Here is a 27798-nt window from a genome sequence, read left to right as displayed (position 1 = left end):
GTCCGTATCAGCGAAACCGCCGAGTCCACCGACCTCCGTGATCGCTCACTCCTGGAATTTGAACGAGAAGCCGCGAGAGGTGGTTAAGACTGTGCAAGCGGCCGAGAACGTCGACGAAACCAACGTTACAGCAACCAGTCCGGAGAGAATGAACAACTCCCAGGCGCGTCGCGCTTCGATCTCGCCACCTCCGCAGTACAAGCAACCCGTGTTAGGTCCTTGCAGCGTGCCGATCACCAGCGAAACGCCAAGAATAGCCGCGACAAGTCCTAGACCGTCGGCGCCACAGCCATCGTCAACGCCGCCATCCATCGGCGTGCAGTCCCTTTACCAAAAGCTTCCCGTGTCACCACAGTCACAGATGGTCCCACCCATGCGACAAACTTCTCCCAGAATGCAAAACATCCCCGCGGTTTCAACCTCGGCCTCCTCGAACCAAGCTCCACCGTTGCCACCACCGTTGGTTCCATCCAGAATGCCACCTTTGGTTCCCTCGCAACTGTCGCCGAGAATTTTGCAGCCACTTTCACCTAACGGTCAATGGTCTCGAAACTCCGCTCTCAGTCCTCACGTACCGAGTGTCGGTAAACCGTCACCACCACCAGCCAGGATCGCGGTGAGCAGCGTACCCGTCTCCGCTCACAGGCCAGACACACCGACGCAACAGATATATTCCACGGCGGCCACTCAACAGCCGGTTATTCAACACGCTCCAGGCATGAGAGCTCTAGCACCCAGTCATCCTAGAGGTGGATTACCGCCGTTGACGCTGAATATTCCACACCGTCCTTACATGCCCGTACCACCTTTGGCTCCGGGTGGCGTGCAAGTCAAGAGCTCTAGGGATTCGGCTCTCGGCGGCAAATCTGTCATCGAAACGTTGCTTCCGGTAAATCCTAACGAGCCTCCGCAACGTCTGGAGGAACCGAAATTGTCACCAGCCGTTATCCCAGAACCAACGAACAAGGCTTCCACTTCTCCGAAGGTTCCTTCGCCGAACCAGCCGCCCACGTATATCCCTGAAACGGCCAAGATCGAAATCAACGCCAGCACGTCCAGCCTGGTATTCGGCAAACCGACCAGCATCCCGGAAACCTGCTCCTTGTCGTCCAGAGGTCAGAAACAAATTTCAGGCTCCATTACTACGGACAACAATTTATTGTCCCCTAGGCAGAAGCAAGAGATATCGAGTCTTCAGCTTTTGACCACCCACGTGCCACGTTCCTCGACACCCAGTCCTGTGATAGTCGCTCACGGGCAGCCTCACCTAGTCCACAAGTCCGTGGTGCACACCATCGGGGCGTCCACTGTTTCGTCAGCGAATCAACCGCTGATCAAGACGGTGGTACCCATGCCAGTTTGCCAACAGCAGCAGCAACAACAACAGCAGCAGCAGCAGCAACAACAGCAGCAGCAGCAGCAACAACAACAGCAGCAGCAGCAGCAGCAGCAACAACAGCAGCAACAACAACAGCAACAACAGCAACAGATCCCATCCAGTGTAACGGTTTCCATGGCTGAGGACAAATGCGTCGTCACACAAACGTCGCTTTCGTCTCTAAACAGCAGCCAAAGGCATTCTCCGGTTCTGCAATCCAGTCATCTCTCCAAGCCTCACCTTCCATTGGTATCTACAGTCTCGCAAGCCATCGTCTCCAGAACAACGACGACGGTACCTACCACGGTTCCGTCTTCCGTTCCTACTGAGCAGAACACCACCGAGTGCGTGCTAGAGTCGCAGCTACCACCAGAACAGGAGCTCCAGGTCGATCCCGATGCACAGATGGCACAAACGGCTCAGCCCATGCAACTTACTCCGCCCATACAATCCACTCAACCGATTGATGTCATAAAAGAGGAACCATCCGATATCCTGAAGCACGAGGATACCACCGCGATCAAGGAGGAATTCTCGAACACCGAGTCCGAGCAACCATTGAATCAGCCATTGAATGCACCATGCGCCAACGCGGTGGATGCAAAATCTCCAAAGGTCGAGCAACAACTGGACCAGATCAACTCAGAGAAGCTATTGGGCGCGTCGAAGTCCGAATCCAACGACGGCGATCGTCTCGTTCCTAAAATGATGGAAGTCGAAATCAAGACGGAACTTGCGAACCCCGAGGTCAAAGAGGAAGAGGATGAGGAGGAAGAGGAGGAGGAGGAGGAAGACGAAATACCCAAGGAGAACGAGGAAGCGGACATGGAGGAAGAACCAGCGGAGGATCCACTGAAAGAACCGTGCACGGATCCGCTCGCGATCGATGCGTCCAAGGAGGATCCGGCTGACAGTAAAGAAGATAGCGACTATTGGTCTGCGAAGGAGGTGAACATCGAGAGCGTGATAAAGAAGGTAGACGCATTGTGCGATGGCGAGGGCAACGACGACGGTGACAAGGAAACGGCACAGCACGGTCAAAGTGTTACCAATGAGACACAGGAAGAGCAGCCAAAGAGCAACGAGTCCGAATGGTTTAACCGCGCCGAGGCAACCGAGTCTGAGACCAAGAAGAACTTCGTCGCGACCAACGAGGAACAGGACGAGGGAGTGGAGACGTGCGAAAGCGAGTCGACAAAGAGCCGACGTGGTCGAACCAAGAGCAGACGAGGATTCGGTAGCCGCGGCGGTGTGACCACCAGACGAAGCAGCAGAAACACAACCACCACCGTTGTGCATAAACGAGGAGCGAGGACTTCCAGGGGAAGCAAACACCACGTAGAGAAGAACAAGCTGCCGGCGGACGTTTACGAATTCCATGACGATAGCGAGGAAGATAATGCTGGACGGCCGCGATTGATTCTCACGATCAAGTCACCAGTGCCGAGTCTGACTGGTCCGAACGCGCAGCCAGCGACGCCTATAGCCGCTGTGAAAGAAGTACCGCCGGAGGAATTCGTTCCTCCAGCAGCGAACACCAGAAAGTCCAGGAGACTGGCCGAGAGGGATGGAAGTAGAAACACGATCGACGACGTGATCGAAGACGTGGTGCGTGGCTCCGCGATGAACAAGGGGATGATAGGAGGGTCCATTGGAGGGAACGTTCACGCCACTAGACGAAGTACTAGGTATAACAGCTCTTCTCGTAACGTTCAAAGCACGGTACAACAACCGACCGAACCTAGAAAGTCACCGCGAGGTGTTCGCGGTAAATCGGTAAGGAGAACTTCCGAGAACGACGACGATGAGGAATATCGAGAACTGATAAAGATAAAGGAGACGCCTCCGGCGCCGCAGCAGGAACTCCAGAACAAAGAAGAGAACGTCGTTTCGCTTCGGGACGAGATCACGCCGAAGCCCGAAGAAACGAGTCAGCAGCAGCCCGCAGCTGCGCCGTCACCCACGCACAAACCGGTATCTCATGAACCGATGACGCTGATAGATCCAGTCACTGGAATGTTGATACCGATGAGAGAGTCGGAGGAAGGTCAGTACATTCCCGTTTCCACCACTTCTGGACAGGCGCAAGCGGTGAGCAGAGCCACGTGCGATCCGAGAAACACTCCGGCTGCTTTGGTGAACGCTGCGGTCGTTGCGCCCAATACAACCGAGACGTTGCGATCGAAACAGCCGCAGCCGGAGAATTTAACCGTCTCCGAAGAACTTAAGAAGGAACCAGCCCCGGAACCGCTTCAACAAAATCAACAGATCCAACCGCAGACCAGCGTTATCACGAAACCACAATCTCCGGTTGTTCACCAAGTCACCTCAGCAGTCAGCATGGTTCAGCCAGCAGCAACAATTTCTACCACAGTTACTTCTATAGCTACGACGGTGGTAACTATTCCACAGACGACATCCACTTGTTCCACACCATCGAAACCCACGAGCCTCAAGGCTCACGTCTTGAACGCCAGCAAGCTGGCTACACCGGCGCAACCGCAACAGCAAGTTGTCATTACCAAACCGACGGCCTCCAGCGTGGCTAGTCAACCGCCATCGGTGGTGCAGCAGCCACCAAATCTCGTAAAATCAACGCAGGCTGTGCAAGCTTTGCATCTCCAAGTTTCTAGCAACAGGGTATCGTCACCGAGCTTAAGTCCGCGTGCTAAACAGCCGGTAGCGCAGATCGGTGCTGCGAATGGAAAAGGTCAAGGACAACCCATGTCACCGGTACTGAACAATACCGGTGGTGCTCCACCGAATCCTAAGCAGCATCTCCTACAGGCGGCAAAACAGCAGACACCCACGATAGTGAATCTTCCTCAGAAATTAGCTATGAACGTCCAACCAGCTAGTGTAAATACGACTCCGGCACCGAGAATTCATCAACCTATCTCTCAATCAACGGCATTGAAGGGCATCAACGGACAGCCGCATCCTTTGAATCCGAAGGCTCATTTGCTGCAGGCTGTGGTACCACCTATGGTCGCGGGTGTGGTGGCTAGCCCACCCACTCAATCTCATCTGATAAACCCGCAGCCCGCTAGCATCAGCTGCTCGAGACCTCCAGCACCAAAACCACCACCGGTAATGGTCATTTTCTTCCAAAGATAAAGATAGAGATAAAGTGCTCCTATGTAAAAGGGGAAAAATTTAATTTATATTTTGACTATGATCGTAGGTAACGGGAACGATGGAGCCACCGAAAGTAGAAGTGTCGATGTCCGGCTGCATTATGGTCCCAACACCGAGTCCTCAGGCACGGGGCGTATCAATATCAACGTACGAAGGAGGACCATTGGTAAGTATGATGCTCGTAACATATATATATTTGTCGTTTTAAACTATATATCTCGTTACCGATTGAGTAGCGAAATTAATACAAATTGTGTGTAACCATTACAAATATACGTTATAGTATACAGTAGCGAACAAAAGTTTAAGACGATGATTTGTAAATCACATTACAAACATCTTATACTCATATTGTTCTTCTATTCGGTTCGTCTCTTTGAAATAACATAGATGTATTATGTTTGACCTTCGTAACCTCAAACCGTCAACTGTTAAATACAAATAATGTAGGAGTTACAACAGTTAGTTACCGTTTAGCACTTGTGGACGTTAGTTTAAGACGAGTTACGTAAAACGTGAGTATGAGTACAGTTTTTGAACATTCTGATTCTGGAATGTCAAAATCATCGTTTAGTGTACGTTTTATTGCTTAAAATTCATTTAGGTAGGAACAGACTATGGTTAGACCAAAGAAGTTACTTGAAAGCGAGAAGGAACAAATCATAAGGCTGCGAAAGCAACATAAACGCTTCAAAGAAATAGCAAATATAACGAACAGGTCAGAAGCGACTTGTAAGCAAGTTTGGTATAGATTTTTAACCGAAAGCGCGTATTCCGATCAATTGAAAAACAGAAGATCACGGGAGACAACGAGCGAAAGGGATCGTGTTCGTACTGCAAGTAATATTGCTGCGGAGGTAAACTATGAAAACAATACACAAATTAGTGCTAGAACTGATACGAGAAGATCGGAAGACTTTAAGTTAAAAGGACAAGAACCGCAAAAGACATCACTGTTGAGTTCTAGAAACCGAAAAAGACGACTTGAATTTGCTAAAGCTCATAAGCATTGGACAAGCGAAGATCGGCAAAAGGTATTGTTTTCAGACGAATCGAAATTCAATCGCGTCTCTTCTGACGGGATACGGTATGTTAGACGTCGAATTGGCGAAAGTTTGAAAACACAGTGCGTTTTAAAAACGTTATGGCGTGGGCGTGTTTTTCTCGACGTTGCCCTGGTCCAATATGTCGTATTAATGGAATTATGGACCGTTTTCAATACATGGACATACTCAACAACACAATGTTGCCTTTTGCACGCAACGATATGAGTAATGATCTTATTTTTCAAAATGATAATGATCCGAAGCACACGTTCTGGGTTGTGGAACAGATTTTTAAAGAAGAAAATATTACCGTGCTGCTGTGGTCGTCGCAATCACCAGACATTAATCCAATCGAGAATTTATGGAGCATCATAAAAAAAAGGCAGTACAAGGTTATTAACCGAAAAATTTAAATGAACTTTACAATTGAAACAGCTTGGAGTAATATTGCGGTAGATCAATGTAAAAAATTAATAGATTCTCTGCCAAGAAGATGTACCGAAGTGATAAGAAATAACGGATATTGGACAAAATATCGAATTTCAACAAAAATTGTATTTTCCAAACTGTATTCTTACCAAAAATTAATGATCTTTTGTGTAGTCAAACTTTTGACCGACGGAATATTATACAGATTTCGTTCCTTTTTTATAACCTAGCTACTGAGCAAAATATCAAAATGAAATTTTTTTGTAAGTGTATAAACAAATGTCTAATTAGTTAATACCAAAAGTAGAGCACTGTATTTATATTTTTTTTATGGAATGTAAATCAATTATTTCTTTTTTCCATTTCGTCTTAATCTTTTGTCCGCTACTGTATGTATGTTTTCTAAAAATATGTCGATATACGAATTAACTTGGCTTGGTTTTGGCTAGCATGGGAGTGTGGGTGCTACTCCACCACCAGGGGGTCAATATGGACTTGTCCCCCCGCATCGATCCCAGAGTCCTCCATTGCCCCCACCTGCCCATCATCATGCTAATGCTTCTCAGGTACTTACTATGCTAACTACACTGTTTCAGTTTTACTAAAATGCATCGATGTTACGCATACGGCAAAAATGTTTCTACTAATTCTAATGAAACTTCGAAATCATACGGTATCTTGTCCATGAAATAATTTTACTTATAATACGTTTACATCTAGGGTGACGTTGTCAATCACTATGGCGGACTGACCAGAGGCGGAGAGCTCCCACCTCACTACATGCACCCACAAATGTTGCAGTACCAGTATTTGCGTGCACAACAAGAGGCTGCTTTAACAGCCCCGCGCATAGCTTACCACATTCAAGAGACTCGATCTCCTCATCTACCTTTAGATCCGAAACTCGAAACAGGCATAGAAGACAGCCACAGCCCGCCGTTGGAATTGAGACGTAGTACACGAACGCCGCACGATCGTACTACCGATAGTCCTCAAGTAGCTCAAGTGTACATGATGCACGGAGCAGTGAGATTACCTCCACCACCGCCACCGCAATATAATACGGGCAGTAATCCATCGTTGACTGGGGCGCCAGCAGCAGCTGCCAGAGGTGGTTTTTACGAACCTCCACCGGCGCATCTGCGATCTCAGTATCCTATTGCTGCCAGCGAGGCGCCAAGCGACAGAGCCATCACCCCCGATAGGCCTAGAAAACACCAAGTGGTTACCCCACCTCATGCTTCTCAAGTGCCACCGCAAGCAGATTCATTCCAGATGTTGTTGCAACGTTACCCGGTTATGTGGCAGGGACTGTTGGCTCTTAAAAACGACCAAGCAGCGGTGCAGATGCATTTTGTTTTCGGTAATCCGAATGTGGCCAGAGACAGTTTACCATGTAACAGCGATGGATCTACTCCACCACTGAGAATCGCTCAAAGAATGAGACTGGAACAAACTCAGGTCGAAGGAGTAGCAAGGAAGATGCAGGTATGTGTGCTTTCAGAAATATATATATGTATATATAATATATAAATCTTGATTTAAATCGCGTATTTTGCGTGTTTCGTTATAGAATCGTTTAAATATGGATTATCGATAAATCCTTTTTCTATGTACTACAGCCAGCTATTTTATTCGCAATTTCTTCCAGATGGATAACGAACACTGCATGCTCCTTGCGCTTCCTTGTGGCCGAGACGAAGTAGACGTATTGCAACAAAGTAAGAATCTTCAAACCGGATTTATAATGTATTTACAACAAAAACAGGCCGCTGGAATTGTCAATATCGCTGCACCAGGATCGCAACAAGTACGTATCGCAAATATTTTTAATATACATAACCATATATAATGCTATCACTAGCAGCGACGATTACGATACAATTGAAAGATGTAAACTAATGGAAATAAACATGGATTTCATTTTCTTTGCAGCCTGCATACGTAGTTCACATTTTCCCGTCGTGTGATTTCGCAAACGAGAGCCTAGCGCGAATCGCACCGGATTTATTGCATCGTGTCGCAAAGATCGCCCATTTGCTCATCGTGATCGCCACGGTTTGAGGCCAACCAGTGGTCTATTGGATTACAATATACCTATACTTCTCGCCTTCACGCACTTGTAGGACGCTTCGAACGTGGCATGAAGCCTGGAGTGTCCTCCTAACGAGGTGCAGTATCGTACGACGAACGATGAAGAGTATTTCCGAGGGAGCGAGGAAGGTTTCTCCTGCGGAGTTATATCAGTGACAATCAAACGGATTCTTCGGCGAATCGTACCGATGTTCTAGATCGTAGGCCTAAAACGTAGGTACGGGGTTGTGTAGCGTAGAGAGGCTAGCACGGTCAATGTGCGAACATCACCGAGCGTGCCTTTCTTCCCCGGTTTATTTCGCAATGGCGAGTTTCATTCCTCCTCGATGAAGTGGCTCGCGGTACCACTCGTCTAACTGACGACGTTTGTGAGATCGACCGACGTCACTCTTGGTCTTTCTGACAAGCGGGTCAGGCACAACCCCAGCCCTTAGTGAAGACCTTCGATTGATAAAAACCACGCGATGTCCTCACTGTGAAAAAAAGAAAGGGAAGGAAAGAAGAATGAAAGAATGAAAAGATGTAAAAGAGCGAAAGATAGAGAGAAAACGAAGGAACAAAAAACTCACGCGCGTCCCTCCTCTAGGAAAACAGTAAAATAATATATCTACCGTTGCTCTAGATGGACAGTCGATTTCGTAAGTAAGAGAATAGAGGAAGAAGATTAAAAAAACTAACGTACCCCCTACCACTATAATACACGAGCTATTTTAAGTAAGGCTTAGATATTAATGATACTGTATAAATTATAAGCGAGCCAGCGAGGGCATAACTACTGTGATTTTAATTATTTAACGATATATATCTGCGTAAAGACGAAGAAAACAAAAAAGTAAAAACATTATAAAATGGTGACCGATACTGGTTCACGCGGTATGTGATGTGTTTTTTGTATAATACTGCTCTATATAAATACCTATGTATTATATTAATTGTAACAATAGTTGCTGCTGCCGCTGTTGCTGCTGCCGCTCGTGTCGAACTAGAAAGTAAAGTTACGATTTAGACCTCTAGCGAAGAAGCGTGGGAAAAAAACTACCTAAAATAGTGTTTATTCCTAGTGTAATATAATTTCCAATAGCAGGATGTATCATATTATTATCATTATTATCATCTTAGCACTATGTATATTATATAAAATTTTTAATATTCTTATTTTGATTCTTTATTATTATTATTATTATTATTATTATTATTATTATAATCATAATTATTATTATAACTATAATATAAAATAATATTAATAATATTAATATATATGTAATATTATTATTATTATTATCATCTTTATCATTAGTGCTGTCATCATCATCATTAGTATGGCTATCATTATTATTATATTATCATTATTATTATTGTCATTATTATGTTATTATTACTTATTATTAATTACTACTACTACCACTACTACTGCTACTACTATTACTACTATACTATTATCACCACTATTACTACTATTATTATTACCACTACTCTACTATTACTATTATCGCTGCTATCAATTATTATTAACGTTATTACATCAGGCTAGTTAGAACGTACCAACCAGCACGTAAAAAGAAAAAAAGGTAAGGGGCTTAAAAGTATGTCATATTGGATGAACAGGATACAGTATGACCGATCTCATTGACCATTGACGTCGCCCCATTCTGTGTACACTTCCATCCCCATTTCTCTTATACTTTGTCGCCTTTTGCGCGATGTGTCATAGACTCTTTAGCAATCGTATCGAGGATAATAATGCGCTTACGTGTATAGACCAGAAGTTATATTATATCACACGAAGCCGTGGATGAAAAAAAACATTATTAAATAATATAAAGAAACTTACCTATTTACGATATTATTGCTGCTGCGCGTAGGGCGCATGCCTCTAGAAAATAACCTTATGGAAAAGTATTAGGGATGGTCAAAACATACAAAACATACTTTATATTCCTGTCACCCGTGTTCAATCGACTCGAAATATCGATCGTTTTACAAATCGATTTCTCGTTTTGTCTTGTAACCTCTATTTTCTTTACTACTTCGAATGATCGCGCAATTACTGATCTGACGACTCTGTATGTTTTATTCTTTTTCTCTTCTTTTTTTTGACCTATCGGGCGTAGAATACATCGATACTATGTATATTATATTATAACTTCGATTATTATACGGTTGATTTTAACGCAATTAATACGAACGAAACGAAAGTGTATACGCATTATACAACTATAAACGATGGTGTGTTGACGATCCCTAAAGGAAGCGTGATTAATTTAAGGCAACGCGGATACTCGTGGAGCGTGTGCATGTACAGTGTAAAAGATGCGTTGTGCATATGTACAGTGTAGAGGTGTAAGTGAGCGTGCGAGACGCCGAGTTTAAAGAAAGCATATATTACAGCTACGGTTAAGTACACATAATAGGACGCGAACAAGACGCTCACGTCGCGGTATATTTCATTCGTTTTTATGATAAAAATCGCGCCTTCTGTTTTCTCTGTTTCTCCGTCCTTCTTCCTCTCTCTTTCTTTTTCCGTTCATTCCTCGTTTTTCCTCTTTTCGATACTTTTCCACTCTTCGTCGAAATCGTTTTATATGTATAGGAAATTCAAGTTCCCGCGACGCGCGTGTCTACGTCGTGTCTTATCTATCTTGTAAAATATCTGTGAATATTATGATTTAGTTTCTTCCTATTATAAGCTACTGATATACAAACAAAAAAGTTTATGTTACTATTTACTTAAGAGAAAGAAATGTACAGATATCCACCCATTTTTTGTTTTGTGTTTTACTGTAGTTATTGATAATTATATGGATATTAACGATAATAATAACTATGATTAAAAAACTTGAGCACGGCTCGACGCGTCATTTTTGAAACCCGTTAAAAACAAAGTGTGCGACGTTTAATTTATACGCGAGATTTTTATTGCTTACGACTAGTGTTCGTCGATTACAATGAAAATAAGGAAACGGAAAACGTTACAGCGTTTACCATTATAAATCTGTCATTTAGAAGTTTAGAAGCTGGACTTCGTCATCGTTCGAGAGGTAAAGAATAATATAACACATGAAAATAATACAATCTATAATTTATTTGCATCTTGTATCATATGTTATTACTATCTTTTCTGTATTGCTTTCTCTACATAGGTTTTCACTCTGTCTAACGACACCTTTGTATTTGTTACAAGACTCGAGTATGATCTACCTTTCTTTTTAATAAACATACATGATCATATTAATGCATATCTATGAGGGCCAATGAAAACGTAAAAATATTTGTTTCTTAGTACGTGAAAGAAAATAGAGAAAGTTTTCCTATTATAAATATGTATCGTGTATCATACATAAGAATAAGATATTTCAGAGTACTTCACGCCCTCTTTGCAACGTTCGCAGTATTACCATGCATTTTTGTCTTATACCGATGCTTTGTAATTGGTTATGAAAGTTTCTTACATTTTTCGTAAATAAAATATAAATTTTACATCAACAAAATACTTGATTTTGAAACGTATATCGAAAATATCCCGCAAATTTTTCTTCTGGTACGTTTTTAATCGACAGCAGGTAATACGTGTATCTCGTAAGTAACAGCACAGATGGCGCACATACAGAAGTACAGTTATCGACGTAGTTGTAAACGTAGGTTCTCGTAAACGACCGCGATAATCTCAAAGATAAACAATTTTTATAGAGTAACTTGTAGCTACAGTATAATATGCCAACTTTTAACGATCATCTTTTTCTAATAACTATCAAACTAGTTTTTTTTAGAGATAAATTTTACGATTATATTTTGATTCGCGAGATTATATAAAAAATCGAGCAATTCCTTTAACAAATAAAAGACATACAAATAATGTCAATATATTTTACTGATTAATGGAGATTTTCCTAACTGGAATTTTTTAGTGTTACCATATTCCTCCACATTTAGTTTCAAAAAAGTTTGTCTAACTAAATAATTAACAAAGTTTAATTAAAAATGAGGAATAAGCAATTTTTTGTATTTATTACAAAAAAGCCATCTTGCGGGCAGATACAACAATCAGGATACCACAAGCAGCCAACTGCTGCCAATATTATCCATCAAATAACCAGCAACAACGATCTCCTTGGAAATGGTAGTATAATGTAATTAACATAAAAAATTAGATAATTTATTGCAAAATAATTGTAAAAAATGTATTTAGAAGAAGTTTGAACAAATCAGTATAGTTCGATAGCATTCTTCAATCCTGTTATTTATCCCGCAAAAAGTCACACAAAATCAAAAAATGAAATTGAGAAGTGGTTAAGACCACGTATAATTAAACGAAATATCATATGAAAAAAAGACAGCAAACGAAAATTCCTCGAAAATAACCATTCATTTCCAAGAATCGGCGAACATGTAGTCCCTGCTACAACGTCTTGTTCCCTTGATACAAAAATGGTACAATCAGAAAGTTTGTCACGTCGCGTTCTTCGATATAGTCGTGGAACGGGCTTTATTTCCGAAATCGGCAAATTTGTGCCACCTTTTATTTCGTTATTTCTGACGTCACTAAATGACGTAATTTACAGGAATTTCAAAAGGTTTCAGATACCTCTTATGTTATTTGATTCTCCTAATACTTACCGATCTTTGGAAGAATAATCAGACGCTTCGTTCATTTGGAAAATGATATTGTTCTACTCAAGTTAATTTGCAGGTTGTAATAAATGTACAATTTTACAATAACTTGATTCCCTTGCCGGACTAGTGTAGATAAAACGAGTCTTCTTATACGAAAATGAGGATGAAGATTATAGTAAGCGCTCGAAGTACGGTGCAACGTACTGCCGCTTGTTTTCGAAGCGTCACTAAGAATAAGAGCCTGTTTTCGGTCAACTCTGCACAGCCGGTGGTTGTCAGGGTCACGTTTATACCACCGAGAGTATCGTGGAGAAGCAATACGCGTATAATTCAGCCGTTTGACCGCTAGAAGCGCTAGTTAGCTGAGCGCACTTTTGGCTGAATTTCTGCCAAGCTCATCGGCGATCTTCTCCTCGTTCGTCTCTGTCTGCGATATTTGTCGAAATTAAGATTAAATTCTGCTGATAGATTTTAAACGAAGTAGAGAATTCTACGTTTCCTCCATACATTTTTGAGCATCTTAACTCACCTGTGACTAAGTTGAAGATAATTTCTTTTTACTTATTAACTTATTTATTACCATCTTGTCGCGTAAGGGAAGAAGGAACAACGGAATGTAGAAATTGAAGAGGAAATGGGCATTCCTCTGTGAAGTAATACAGGCTTACGATGCATAGTGGAATCGTCGAAATTGCGTCAAATACGAACAATGTCCCAGTTTCTAATAAAATATGCAACGAACGAACACGATCCCAGTTTGTTCCATATTCTCCATTCTTTCCTATTTTCACATTGAATTTTACGTCTCCCTCTCGGTCTGCCCTTTTCTTCTACCTTCACATCGAATCTCACTCGTGTTGTGCCACGTGAAATTTATTCGCCCAGTCGTTTCTACAGCATCCGTGCAACGGTGTATCTTTGTTCTTATGGGAATTATTATTCGATAAATCACGAACTAACGAATGGATGATATCGCAAAAAGAAGGAAATTTGTAACGTTATACAACGTATATCTCGTTGAATCGCATCGAGATAATAACAATGCTATACCGTAATACCGTGTTTCATGCTATTATAGGAAAAGCACGATAAGCCGAAACAGCTGCTTACTAAGTCCTCGACGTTCCCAACGTTCCACTTGCTCATTAGGATTAACGGATGCTGCGTGATATTAAGCGAAAAAGAAAAGTAACGCGAATTTGAGCGCCACGGCGCAGTGGGCGGACGAACTACGCTTTCGTATAATTCAATTTCAATCTGAAACACGATATAGCAAATGATACGATATACGCTGTTTCAGACCATTAATTCTTGACAAACGAAACGGACAATAATTACGATGGATGTTATTGGTAATGGAGTTCCAGGATGGTTCAAGGTTGCAAATAAATTGGCCCTCCTGCATCGTTGACCTAGGAAACTATCTATTAATTCCGTTTATCATCGCATCGAATAAACGACATCGAATATACGAAAGGAACGAAAAAAAACGATCGTTATTGGTTTATTAGTTCCGACTGGCTACCTTAAGCTCAAAGCGAACATTTTCACGCGTCTCGTTCGAATTATCGGTGATTTTGAAAAAGCTTGACGAGAGATTCGTCCTTGGTCCCACGACTCTTTTCTATTCTTTTTCTCTATCATCTTCCATTTTCTTCAACCTTCTCTTATTTTTTCTTTATACATTCATCGTTACCGCGCCATTGTACGTACAGCTAGTAAAAGTATTCGCACGTTTTTTCTACGAAACTTTTTAATATTTCGTTAGTATCGATATAGACCGATACACGACTATCGCGATTATAGAGTAGCGAAACTTGAAACTTGAAATCGATTTGTTCGATTCAATGTTCAAATATCTCGACGATCTTTCCAAGTGAGCATTTCCGCCAAATATCTCGCAACTTTTATAGACATTTTCAGATTCGTTTCCAATTTTACCGACAGAGTCGCGAAACTTGAGACCAACGTGGAGATGTATATAGAATCTATAACAAGACATTCGTCGCGAAAATATGCTGCAGCGAGAAATTAACATACAGTGTGAACAGTAGCCTGGAAACATACGATTAGTGGGAAAAATGGTCTAACTACGGGTTATGGATTATTAATATAGCGAACGATTCATTGTTCAAATATCTCGACGATCTTCCTCAAATGCGCGTTTCCGCCAAATATCTTGTATAAAAATTTTCAGATTCGTTTTCAATTTTACCGACAGAGTCGCGATAGCCGCGTGCCATCGTCGTTGCCAATGAAATTTCAAAACGTATTGTACGATATATAAAAAAAAGTCAGACTGTTCATTGATCTAACGCGAATTCTCTCTCGTATGCGAAATAAATAAAATAAATTAACTGGAAAAACAGCGCCGGATGAGTAAGACGAGGGATGAGACGAATCTTTCCTGTATGACTCAGCTTTCTTTCCCGATCGACTTTCTCGCTCCGAGACGACTCTCGTTTCCGTCCGTGAAAACAATGCTAGATAACGTCTTGCTACGTCGAACTGTAAAAGAATCGCAAAGAGGTGGTGTAACGGAGTTAAATATAGCACGATGCAAAAGCTCCTATCACAGGTGCTAAGAAACGAGAGGAAACTGAGCGTTCGTTAAACAAAAATATTTGGATACGGCGTACGCTGCACTTTCCAAGTAGCTTGAAAGTGGAGAAAAATTAGTAAGAAGGATAACGAAAAGATAGAGGTAAAAGTGACTCAGCGAGAATCGCAAGAGCAATGGAATTGATACGACAGGCTCGAACGAGAATTTGAGATCGGTAGAACGTGGTAGGAGCGAGACCAAGTCCATTTGTAGGCGATTGCCGACTGCTGCGATTAATAAATACCGTATACCACTACCAAATAATAGTCTTCCTATCATCGTAAAATCGATGACGATGTTCGACAACTACGTCAAACTATAGTAAACTGTAACCGTACTAACGTATCATGAAAATAGCGTAAGCGAGTACGAGGCTCGAAGAAGTGGAATTTCGAATTTATTCTACATGAAACGTCACAGCCTACGTTTCGAAAATATGCAACGATTTTTTATCGAATATGCAACGAAATATTCGACTCGCGTGACTGTACTTTCGTAGGTTAATCGGGCGCGATCAGAAAACTATGGCGAAACTATCGCATTGGCAACTAAGCGATTGCGGATTTTGTCAATATCGCCTAACGACAAAATCCGCAGTCGCTTAGTTGCCAAGCCAATATATGCAGACGGATTCGCAGGAATAAAACGAAAGAAAGGCGAGAGATGGAAAAGGCAAAGCGGAGAGACAAGGTCGTACAAACGAAAGATCAAAAGCAAAGGATCGTAAATGATTTTAACGAGGAAACGATGATGGTTCAAGGACACTCTCTGCGTATTCTTTTCTGGAAGGGTTCGCGTGCACGTCACTGTATACGATAATGTTGGTCAACGAACCCTGCTGACGATAGCGACGGATCAATTGAAATGCACCCCTCTCGTCCTGTGTCTCGCGTTCTCTGTTATCGTTTCAAAGGGGAGATCCTATTCTGCCAGCCGAAACGTTGCTTTCGAACCATCGAAAGAGATTAAGCGAAACCAGAGCGATGGTACAAGAAAATTTCGCCAGCGGATCGCCAGTCAAACTTACGATCCGTCGTAGACGTACGACATGTTCGCGCGTATCGCTTTCATCGCGGAGCGTGTTGCGTCAGCCTGACTTTAGCTGCGATTACCAAAGCGTAAAATTGTTATTATTATTATTATATATACAGGGTGGGTGGTAGCTGGTGGTATACGCGCAAAGGGGGTGATTCTACGGGAAAAGAAGAAGTCGAAAATATAGAATAAAATTTTTTTTTTTAATTTTTCCATCGAGACAACGATCTACAGTGTGATCCTTTATAGCGAAAATTCAAAGTCGATTTTCTCGAAAACAAAGCCTCGAACGAAACATTTTTATTCCATATTTTCGACTTCTTTTTTCACCTAGAATCACCCCCTTTCCGCTTGTACCGCCAGTTACCAACCACCTTGTATAATATTAGAATTACGTTCATAAACATTAGCCAATTGCGATATTTTGGAAAAGAAGGAACGTTGAGTAGAAATCGGCAACGGAAGTTGTGGGCAAACGAATAGAAACTGTAGAAAGAGACGTGCATACCTTGTGCATAGGAAACGAGAATAACATTCGTTTCGTTTGATATCGATTTGATACGAAAAGGCGTCTTACCTTTTAGGCTTAGTAGGGTTTGAAGTTTGATTGGGCGACGTTAGGTGCATCAACGATGCGTGTTTTACGCACGTTGAGGCAGAACTGGGACGTGCCGAAACGTTGGACGCGATCGGCATATTTCTCTGCTGGACAGTACGAACTAGTAGAGAGGATAAATATTTAAATAAGGCGACAGCCGAATTTGGAGACAAAAAGAGCCTAAAAAATGCAAATTTAACGCGCTAAACGCTTTATCGCCGCCTGGGAACCGACGCTAAACTTTTCGTTTAGGAGGTGTACGTCGATCCCTCGAGACTGAAACGAAACTTTTTGTTTATACACACACACACACACATATTTTCCGTACTCGCGTCTAACGAAAAGTAAAACACGTTCAGCTCGGTGTTTAACCGCGTTGCGATGAAAACGCAACGTAACCCCGTGGAAAGAAGAAGAAACTTTTACGGAAAAATCGCGTGCCAATAGCCAATAACGAAATGTAGCAAGTACATATTATACTTACGTGTTATTACGTATAGCCCAAAATGCTCGGGCCATAAAAGCGTTGTATATCGTTGATTCCTCCGCGTCACGGAGACTAGTCTCGTTTATCCGACGACGGAAGAAAGGAAGAAGCCGAGCAAACGATAAACGGCGCGGGATTCGGAATCGATGGAAATCTCGAAAGGTAAACGAGAGGACAAACGGAAGACGATGCAAATAGAATAGGAAGAAACGGTGGAATTGCGCGAAAGGCGAAGGTGCGTCAGGCTACCGCGGAAAGGAATAATTAGAACGGGTAAATATGGGAAAAGACTCGTAGGGAAGGAAGGGTCGCACCTATTCCCCGAGCGGCTGTGCTTCGCTCGGTTTGTCCCGATTCCTCTCGGGGGTGCGCACACGTGCGTATTCGTACGCGTACGCGCACGCGCACCTCGCCTCCAATCGTACCTGATAACGGCGGGTGTCCGACAACGCTCTCAGTTATGCCTGGTGCGGCTCGGCGTCGCGACGCGGTCTCCGATTTTTTTTCCATCCACGTACCCCCGGTACATCGACTTTGTTCTCTCGTTTGCCCGTAAACGAGCGAAGAAAAGGCGCGCGTACCGAACGTCCGGTCGGTCGACAGGATGAGATCACGTTCTTTCGATTCGAGACGATGACATCGACGACGCGTGTACCGTGTTTCGCGACATCGACCGGTCAGTGGCTGGTAAACGAAACGTCCACTCGTGCGGCCGATCGCTAACGTACGACTGTTAGGTAGCGCGTTTTACGACCTATTCGACTCGCACGTCAGTCGACAGCCAGCCGCGTCTTCCTCGAAAACGGACGATCAGCGCGAAACCGCGAAACGACGTTTCGAAGCGTTGTTCGACGCGAGTTCTAGGTCGCTCGTGGTTGTCCAGCTAACATGCGCGTAGTTCATCGAGGAAACGAACGAGTCCATCTTCTTCGCCTTTTGCGTACATTTGCGTAGTTCGTCGGTCTTCTTTATACGCGTTCGACGGAAACCAGCAGTCGAAAACTAGTCAGGAATTATATTAGGAAATCGTTAAAGGCGATCGAATGGTGCAAAGTGGAGTGGAGTTTCTGGTTGTAGCGATCTACCGAGGATGTAGATAGAGCGACAACGTCGCCGTTTCTTTCGATCGTTCGGGAAATATCGCGCGAATAGCTCGCTTGATCGTGACTACGATGTTGCTGCTTCCGTTGTTGTTGATGCCGATGGGGATTCTAGCCTCTGGTAAGTAAACGGTGTTAGCCGCGATTTCCGAACGGCGTGCGGCACCGAATTTTCGTATTACGCGAAACTTGATTATTCGGTCGGAAACGCTCGCTGACCTTCTTTCTCTTAGATCGTCAAATAAAAACAGATAAATACGAATAAATAATCGATCGAGCCAAATACGGTGTATCTCTCGATACGCGTCAGAATTTTAATAATCTCGTTTATACGTGTCTGTAGACGTTCGAACGTCTAAAACGGCTACCTAAGATATACAAGTCCTGTGCTCAATATCTTCGTCGTGTAGGATAGTTTTGAAAAAAACATGGCTCCTTGAAAAAAAAAAGAGAAAGGCGAGAAATACGAGCAAGATGAAAAAAGGGATAAAAATGCGTGCGCTACCGGCATGGCACGTCGCGCCGCCGTGTCGTGCTCGATCGCGCAAAGTCACGCTACTAGATCTACGACGAATCAACGCGAACCGGCATTGTATGCTAAAATTTGCGTACATTGCACAACCCGAATTAGCATCAGCGACTGGCCAAGTTCGGTTTCGGGATTTCGCCCGATCGACGCAAGTGGAGTAAACGACTTTTGCCATGGAAGCGAGTCGATGGACGGAAAAACCGAACGAACCGAGTATATTTTCAAAGGAACGCCGCCACGCGAAGGTTTGTGGACCGATGACATTCGCACTTGACCGTAATCGGGGGACACGATATCGCGATATCGCGATGTCGCGTGCAACCTCGGTCTCACGTGATTCCGATGCAGTCGAAAAATCGATACCGCTTCGCTAGAGTTCATACGTTTACGCTTACCTTTCTCCCTTCGAACCAACGTCCTCTTAACGTTTCCCTTTCGATCGTTCGTCCATTCTGCGGTTTCCGTCGAATCGCCGATCACCAACGAACGAGAATCGTCGAACGAGTCCAAGCGAATCTACGAACAAGATAGAAAAAATATTACGTTACGTTCTGAGAAGGTTACAGTAGCGCGTCAAAATAATTCACTTATATAGTTCTCAATGAGAATCGATCGTGAAAAGTCTACGAAATAAAAGAAAGAACAAAAACATTCTGAGAAGTTCGTTAGATGGGTTTGTTTAATTATTTACAGATAGGACGATTAATCGTTTGAGCCGCGGTATCGCGCAGATACGTCGAAGTGTAAATTAAGAAGGAAAATTTGTAATCTCGCGAAAGGTTTGGAAAATAAAAGTGTGATCCAGCTTTTACGCATTTCGCAGCCCCCAAGAAAAGCTACTGGATCGAGTTGAAATCGAACGCGCGGAGTACAATAGCGAGCGCATGATAATTACTAGACATCGGATTTCCATGAATTTATGCGTTCGTGGAAAATTCGCAGCTGCAAAGATAATTTGCGTAATGCACGAAATTATATAAAATATGCAAAACAGAATACTCGTTACAGATGTTGTTTAATAAACGAAACAAATCTCTCTCTCTCTCTCTCTCTCTCTTGATCTTAAAATTCGATTTCATTTATTGAAATTATAGAAATACGAAAAATCGCATAGAAATCCGCAGTTTAATATGGCGAAACGTTTAACGGCGCCGTTTGTCTCGGAAAATTCATTAACGCGCCATTACAGCGGTCACTGTAATTAATCGAAAACTCTTTTTCGATTAATTACAAGACACCGAGCGCGTGTGCCAGTTGCGTATCGCAGACATGCAAAACGATCATTTAACGGTGGAAAAACACGCGAGAATCGGATGAAATCGAGCCGACAACCGGTCGATGCGCCATCGACCGATTTCGCACGGTTCTAAGAACGTGCGAACGACTGATTTCAAAATCGAAAGTCCAATGGACGCGCGTTTTCTCGTACGATTCAAAGCCCGTGAGACGCAATCGGAGCGCAACGCGTTTATCTCGGGTTCGCGAGAATGGCTTTCCGTTTGCGTATGATTTCTCGGTGCGTGAACGCGCGACTCGACGCGAGTACAGATGAGCTGGTGGTGTACGCTCGATGAAATCTGGCGCGCGCCACGATGCACAGGATTTCTAAAGTCGAATTTCCACTGTTTCCACTTTGCGCTGCATGAGCGCCGCTTACGTCTTTGTTTCATACGTGGGTGAACTTAAACTTAAGCGAAAACGCGTGGCCATTCGGTGTGACTGAGCTTCCTCGGAGTTCCCAACTCTGCTGTCTTTATCGCTTCTTCATCGCGTTCGTATCTCCTCGGATATCTTCCTCCATTCGACTATTTCACTCCGAAAGAATCGTGGAATACGCGAAAGCTACAGAAATTATAGTAAAAATGAGACGTTTTGAAAAACAATTTATTCGCAAACATTTTTATTTAAAAACAATATATTTTAATAATATCTATCCAAATGTAACATCCACTGCGGATCATATAGAGCCGAGAAGGACAAAGGATTAACACGTTGCGTGTTGATGGCGCGAACGTAACATCATCCTCACCAGGCGACGCCATAATACCAACGTGGAGTTATCTGCACTCAATTCCGCGTTAATTCCGAGACCGGTGCACGCGGCCGATTAACGTTCGAGACTCGCGACCCGCATGCACGCGCCAATCTATGGCTGCTTATGCTTGCGCCAGCAATCGACCGTGTCTCTTCGAACGAACACCATTAACCGTTCGTTTGTCGTTGGCCGTGGTTTACCGGCCAAAAATACTACGTCCGTGTAACGCGAGCGATCGTTGCAAACGACGAGAGCAAGAAAGAAGAGAGTTTCCGAGTTTTTCAGCAGCACGGGCGTCCAGCAAAGTGGCAACGATGGTAAAGTTGTTGGCGAACGATGAAATCGACGAACCGCTAACATCGCGTGCAGCTACGAAATCGTTAATCAACGCCGACCTTAAAAGCAACCCTCGCCCCCTGACTACCAATTCGTAATCAGAACAAGAGGGGGAAAGGTAGAAGACCGGTCAGAAATAAAGAAAGGGAGGACAGAGTTAGGGGCGTCGGATCTCCAAGAAAGATCGCGACGTTTAGAACGAACGTAACGCGAACGGAAAATCAAAAATCCCGAGTGAAGTAAACGATCGGAATCGAACTTGCGCGAATTTCCTAATTTGCGTAATTTCTGTGCCGCTGTAATCTATTAGGTTGTCCGAAAAGTTTCTTTCGTTTTGTAAGGAAATAATAGACGTACAATGTTGTTTTGTTTTATATTAGTTTATTATTTATATTTATATTAGTTTATTATATGCACGAAGGACGTTATATAACGAAATGGATCATACCTAATTAGATAAAATAATATAAAACAGAAATTGTTGTTCATCTGTTATCACCTTATGAACCTTATCGCCTTTCGGGTAACCTGATATACCTGTCATCCGACATGTTAACGAAATACGTTTTCACCAAAATGGGAACAACGGTTGCGCATCAGCGCGATGACAAAGGGATTACTGACGTTCCTCCAAACGTTAGCTACTCGGCCGAACTTCGATCCATCAAAAGGCAAAAGGTTTCTCCGAGTTGCTCGAGTAAACACCGATCGCCGAGTACCTTTGTACTCGGTATTTACCAGGTGCATTGCGCGTAGCGTTTCGGTACGCGTTGTACACTTTACGGTAGATACGTCGCTAGCCGATTCGATTCTATTCGATGCGCGTAATTAGTTATCGACGGAACCAGGTTCCGTCGCTACGCTCTTTATGCTTTGGTCTTTGTTCTCCGTAATCCTGGCGGAGTCTCGCGTCGGTACACGGTGTATCAAGGTCCTTTGTTTGCACGCGATACAACGTAGACGATGATCGTTGGTATCGTACATCGGAATTTCGATCGCGATCGGTTTAAAACGTTCGCCGCGTGTGCGACGCGAATCCAACTCGCCGCATACCTTCGGATTGCGTATGCCATCGACTGGAATCAGGCAGGCGAAATAAAATTCCTGAAATTATGAAAGAGTATTTCATAATGTTCATATCGGTTATATACGCAAAGTTTCGCGATACAAAGACGGCTATTGTGCGAGACGCGGTGAACGTGTTGAGGTGCGTTTAGATCGAGCGTGCGAGTGCTCGTTCGTCGCTCGTTTTAGTAAAATGAAATTCCGCACAAAGAATTCGCCCAAGTGCTCTAAAGTGGCGTTCGCAATATCGATATTCATTGCCGATACTTTCAAGTGTTCCACGTTATCGTACGTAAAAACTATCGATATATACAGGGTGGTCGGTAACTGGTAGTACGAGCGGAAAGGAGTAACTGGCGGTACAAGCGGAAAGGGGGTGATTCTAGGCGAAAAAAGAAGTCGAAAATGTAGAATAAAAATTTTTTTTTGGCTTTTCCATCGAGACAACGATCTACGATGAGATTCTTTATAGCGAAAATTCAAAGTCGATTTTCTCGAAAACAAAGCCTCGAACGAAACATTTTTATTCTATGTTTTCGACTTCTTTTTCGCGTAGAATCACCCCCTTTCCGCTTGTACCACCAACCACCCTGTATATATCGTCAGTGCGATATTGCCGATATTAGAAGAACGTTGAGAACCTCGAAGTATTGCCAATAAACATTGATAGTTTGAACGCACCTTTATAGCATTCTAAAGAATAGGTGAGAAACGTTTGTTCGTTTCTTATAGCCGCGAAAGCAGCGAACGAATTCATGGAACAAGCTCGCAGATGTTTCGTTCGATTTAAATGACGAAAAGAAACTAGCGATGTGCGACTTCCAATCTATTGTACTTTTTAAAACGAAGATTATCTTACATATCTCTACATATGGCGATAATTTAATTGATTTTATTTCCACTGACTACACAGAGCGTAACAGAACACGCGGGCTCCACTAATCGTACACCTGAAAGCAACGAAAGAAGTTCGTACAAACGTGTACTTTATTTGTCTTCGTCGTTTACGAGGCAAGCTCTTTTTCAATCAACGCTTTCTAAATAAATGTATCGCGCGTGCAGCTTCTATGGTTATGGCCTGCCCTTTCCTCGAACTTAAATCTATTGGACTTTTACTTGCAGAGACACTTAGAATCTATCGCGTAGGCAACGCTTGCTGAAAATGTCGAGATACTTAGATTCGGAATCGACTAAGCTTTTCGACAAGTTTCGAGAAAACCAGAAACCATTCGGAACGTAGGAGGATCCATTATCAGTTCTAAGACGTCTACCGACTCTATCTTCTTCAATTGAAGATGGGGTCATTTCGAGCATCTTCCGCAGAGTTTTAATTAGACGAACAAAATCAAATAGAAAATTCGTTGCATCTTATAAAGGAAGATCTCACGAAAAGTTGTATCTCACGAAGAAAGGGTATACACTTAAACGAACGTTCTTCGTTGTATTTAGATGTATGTTCAGGTCGATGCTGCGAAACGTTCTGTATATGAATTTCAGAAACTAGTGAAAATTTGAGAATAATTCTGAGAATCGAGAATCGCCGAATATCGCAAGAAATTGCTAAGAACGTACCGAACGTGTCTCTTTCGTCTGAGTTGCGACCTAAACGAGGTAAAACACCGAATTTCGCTCGACGTTTCTTGCTCGTTTAGTCCAAACCTGCGACGAAAAGGCTAATGGGAGAAGCACGGACGAACGATGGACGAACAATAGGAACACGGCGAAGGTGGATCGACCTAGTCGCCGCGCGTGTTTCACGTGTAATTCGTTAACGTTGTAATTTAATTTAAGGTTTACTAGGAAAAACATTAAGCGTATGTAGGTGAACCGTGAGTGAGAATCCCACGGGTATGCCACACCCCATAACCCAAATACTATAACGGCAAGAAGTGGAAGCAACCGTATCGCCAGTAGCTTCCTCCAAGTCCGCCAATTTTTTCGAAAATCGCGATTTACGACGACGGTTACGGCGTAGGTGCGATCGCAGATGGAATTAAGAGTCGCACTCGCGAGATCAACTTTTAAGTGTCTCGTAAACGCGAACCAAGATGCATCGCGATACGTGTTACGAGTCGTTAACGAGTACAAGAACGGTAGGAGTAGGCACGCCATTGAAATTACAACGAACGTACCCTCTCGTTGCTGTACCGACTCTACCTACCTATCTACCTACCTATCCTTTTTCTCCTTTTTCGCCGCCCGTTCGTTGACGCGTTTTTCCATAGTCGGTTATTTCCATGGCAAGCGACGAGACGATTAACGGGACGAATACCTCTAATTTGAAAGTCTAAACGCGAAGAGCGAGTGTCCTTTTCGTACGGTCACGGTATATCCTACGTATATGCTAATACTCGTTTCCATCTTCGTAAGCATCGGGGATCGAGCATGTATCCGACGTATCGCGTAGCGTTCCTCTTTTCTGCGTTTCGCTTCAGTCTTCGCTCATAGCGGAGATCAGCTTGTCAAAGAGACGATGTCCGTGTATCGTCGATACGGCGTAGTACGATGAAAACCTTCTTGCTTCTCTTCCGTCGGTCGAATGATCGAGGAGCGCTACTGAGAACACGCCACAACCATAGAGCCTTTGCGTTCGCGCCAACCGAGCGACGAATGCCTCGTTCTTCCGGTTTAACAACGTTTTGTAAAACGAACGAGCGGGTTAAGTTTAATAAGATGAAAGCTTTGCCGCTTGGCGATCGTTCAGCGAATTGTATTAGGTTGTCCGAAAAGTGTCTTTCTTTCGCGAACATACAAACGCGAAACCAAGTGTGTGAAATGTCGTGTTTATCTCAACGGAACAAAATGGATCGTACGTAATTCAACGAAATAATATAAAACAGAAAACGTTGCGCGTCTATTATTTCCTCATAAAACGGAAGAAACTTTTCGGACAACCTAATAAATGGAATATTCGGATGATCTGAGAACGCTCTATGCCTTCGCGACGAATGCCAGTGGACGTTCGTGGAGATTAAAACGAGCATTCAGAATGATCGATAGCTGTTTCCATTTAATCTTCGCTCGGACTCGTGACAACGACGAATGACGAAGAAATTACAATCGCGATCGTGAGTTTCCTCGTTTTCCACGATTTATTCAATTCGTTGTAAACGGGTTGACTCGCTTGTTGTAGGCGAACGAAACATCGCGGGGTAGAAAATTAGTGCGATTATTACAGATAACGTCGAACTCGCTTTCGGAGAATTTTCTGTGCGTTTTAGTTTAGAAGAAAATATATAGAGTCGTGAAAGAAGTTCACGCTGCCAGTGAATTGGTTTGCTGAATTTGACAATCCGATGACAATATCGGTATGTTCGTGGATAACTGTTAAAAGAACGGAAAAAACAAAGTAGATTGGAAAATTCGCTTTTTGACTTCAAGAACACGCCGATGACCTCGCAATGTAGATTCGTGATTTTGTCTCGTTATTTCGTACATGCGATTTAATCTTGGCGGAGTTACAACGAAGTACAAATCGTAATTAACGCTGGAACTACCACACCAGCCAAATTGACTGGTTTTACACTTTTATTTTAAAGTTCCTGCTTCGTGTTACATATTTTTCCCGCAATGATAACTAAAGGAATAATGTAACGAATTTCATTTTGTCTTTTACGTATTCAAAATCAAAATAATTTTGTATCGAGGCTACTTATACCGACAGCAGTCGAAATGACTGGTACTTGTCAAAGCGTAAAAGGGTCCTGCAATCTGTTTATCGAACCCCAATTAACCAGTTTCCTCGTTTCGTACAACTTCTCACACGTTTTTGTAATTTTTATGAAAGTATTCTTTATGATATCAAGAAAGTTCCGGATCGATCGCTAGATCGCTAGATGCTAACGCTAGAAATATCACACCAGTCAAAATGACTGGTTCTACGATTCTACAAATGTGTCAACCCTTGTTTAGATTCCAGATGGATTACTAATACCAAAAGTGTACAACATAACATGGAATTTCTTCTGTAATCAATAAATATAAAAATATCCTATTATTTCGTATTTTTCCAAGACCAGTCATTTTGACTGCATTTGGTAGAAATAGCTTCGCGTTAACTATCGGCAGTTCTAGTGTTAAATACTCGAGATCGTTAAATATATTTCTTCGAAGATCTAATCTACACGATTCCATCCGATGGTTTCCAAATCGTCGCCTTTATTTGAAACGCCCAAGTGTTTCTCGATTCGGAGAATCCATCGAACGTTTCAATATTATTTCTAATTTAATATGTTCAACGTCCATTTGTAAAACCAAACATTTGGAGGAATGCTTGGTGAAACCCTTTCCACGGTACGAACAGTCGCACGAGCGTGTTGCGGCGATTCTTGGAGCACAAGAAGGATGTTCGATTTCCGATCGGCGAAAAGAACTCTCCTTTGCGCTTTCGTATTATTAAATTTCATTAAATTACTAAGGCGCATTCCGCTCGATGGTTGCAAGTGTAAACGCGCGATTACTCGCGAGTATCGTAATTATGGTTCATCGATCACTCGTATCTACGCTGTTATGCGAATCGAAACCGGTCGTACAACGTCGATAACGACTGGAATCGATAGTAGGTCGCGATCGAACGCGCGATTTGAAAACACGCGTCATATCGTCTAGAAATCTACATGGTATAAAAAAAAAAAGCCAGTCGTAAAATAAGAAAAGCAGCCCGATCGATGAATGAAATATGAGGTAAAAATGAACAAGAAATTAGTCACCGTGGCTCGTTACACGTTCTATCGTTTCCACGTTGCATCCGTAGCATTATACAGAGCAAACAGAAACGCCATACGGCCGTTTAGTTAGCCGTTGTCAACGTCGCTTTCCAGTACGCGTTTGTAGCGTATTATCGCCACAACTATGTGCTATCGAATCGTGTACACCATCCGAGTTAATAAGAATATAACGCTACCGACACATAGTCAATTTCAACGTGCAACGCGATTACTCGTCCACGCGTTTGACGAGCTTGCAACGTTCCTGCCTTCCGTTTAACGAATCGAGACAATCCGTTTTGTTATAAGTTGCATGCAAATTCTACGTTGGCACCGACAGCTTCGTTCAATATACAGGGTGGTTGGTAACTGGTGGTACGAGCGGAAAGGGGGTGATTCTACGAGAAAAAAGAAGTCGAAAATATAGAATAAACATCTTTTTTTTTAATTTTTCCATCGAGACAACGATCTACAGTGAGATCCGTTATAACGAGCGTACCGAGCGAAAATTCAAAGTCGATTTTCTCGAAAACAAAGCCTCGAACGAAACATTTTTATTCTATATTTTCGACTTCTTTTTTTGCGTAGAATCACACCCTTCCCGCTTGT

General features: G+C 43.0%; 2 protein-coding genes across 3 annotated transcripts in view; both read left to right on the top strand.

Moving 5' to 3' along the window:
• The window catches only part of LOC100749283 (protein split ends), a gene marked incomplete at its 5' end in the record, with an annotated part of 19528 nt that extends 10429 nt beyond the window's left edge, over positions 1-9099 (top strand). Inside the window, 6 exon segments of the mRNA XM_033319527.1 lie at positions 1-4468; positions 4563-4682; positions 6441-6557; positions 6712-7479; positions 7643-7801; positions 7927-9099. The exon segment at positions 1-4468 is cut by the window's left edge and continues 146 nt beyond it. Coding sequence (XP_033175418.1) covers positions 1-4468; positions 4563-4682; positions 6441-6557; positions 6712-7479; positions 7643-7801; positions 7927-8055 — 5761 coding nt within the window.
• Positions 9100-17867: 8768 nt separating this feature from the next.
• The window catches only part of LOC100741376 (proto-oncogene tyrosine-protein kinase receptor Ret), a 35993-nt gene continuing 26062 nt past the window's right edge, over positions 17868-27798 (top strand). For both annotated transcript variants that reach the window (XM_012382658.3, XM_003487449.4), the window contains exon 1: positions 17868-18639. In XM_012382658.3, coding sequence (XP_012238081.1) covers positions 18591-18639 — 49 coding nt within the window. In that variant the 5' untranslated portion in view covers positions 17868-18590. The remainder of the gene's footprint in view (positions 18640-27798) is intronic.

The sequence above is a fragment of the Bombus impatiens genome, unplaced genomic scaffold (genome assembly GCF_000188095.3).
Source record: "Bombus impatiens unplaced genomic scaffold, BIMP_2.2 scf_0155, whole genome shotgun sequence".
In the NCBI taxonomy this organism is placed as follows: domain Eukaryota; kingdom Metazoa; phylum Arthropoda; class Insecta; order Hymenoptera; family Apidae; genus Bombus; species Bombus impatiens.
Note: the sequence above shows the minus strand (reverse complement) of the source record. Positions and strands in the feature narration are given on the sequence as shown.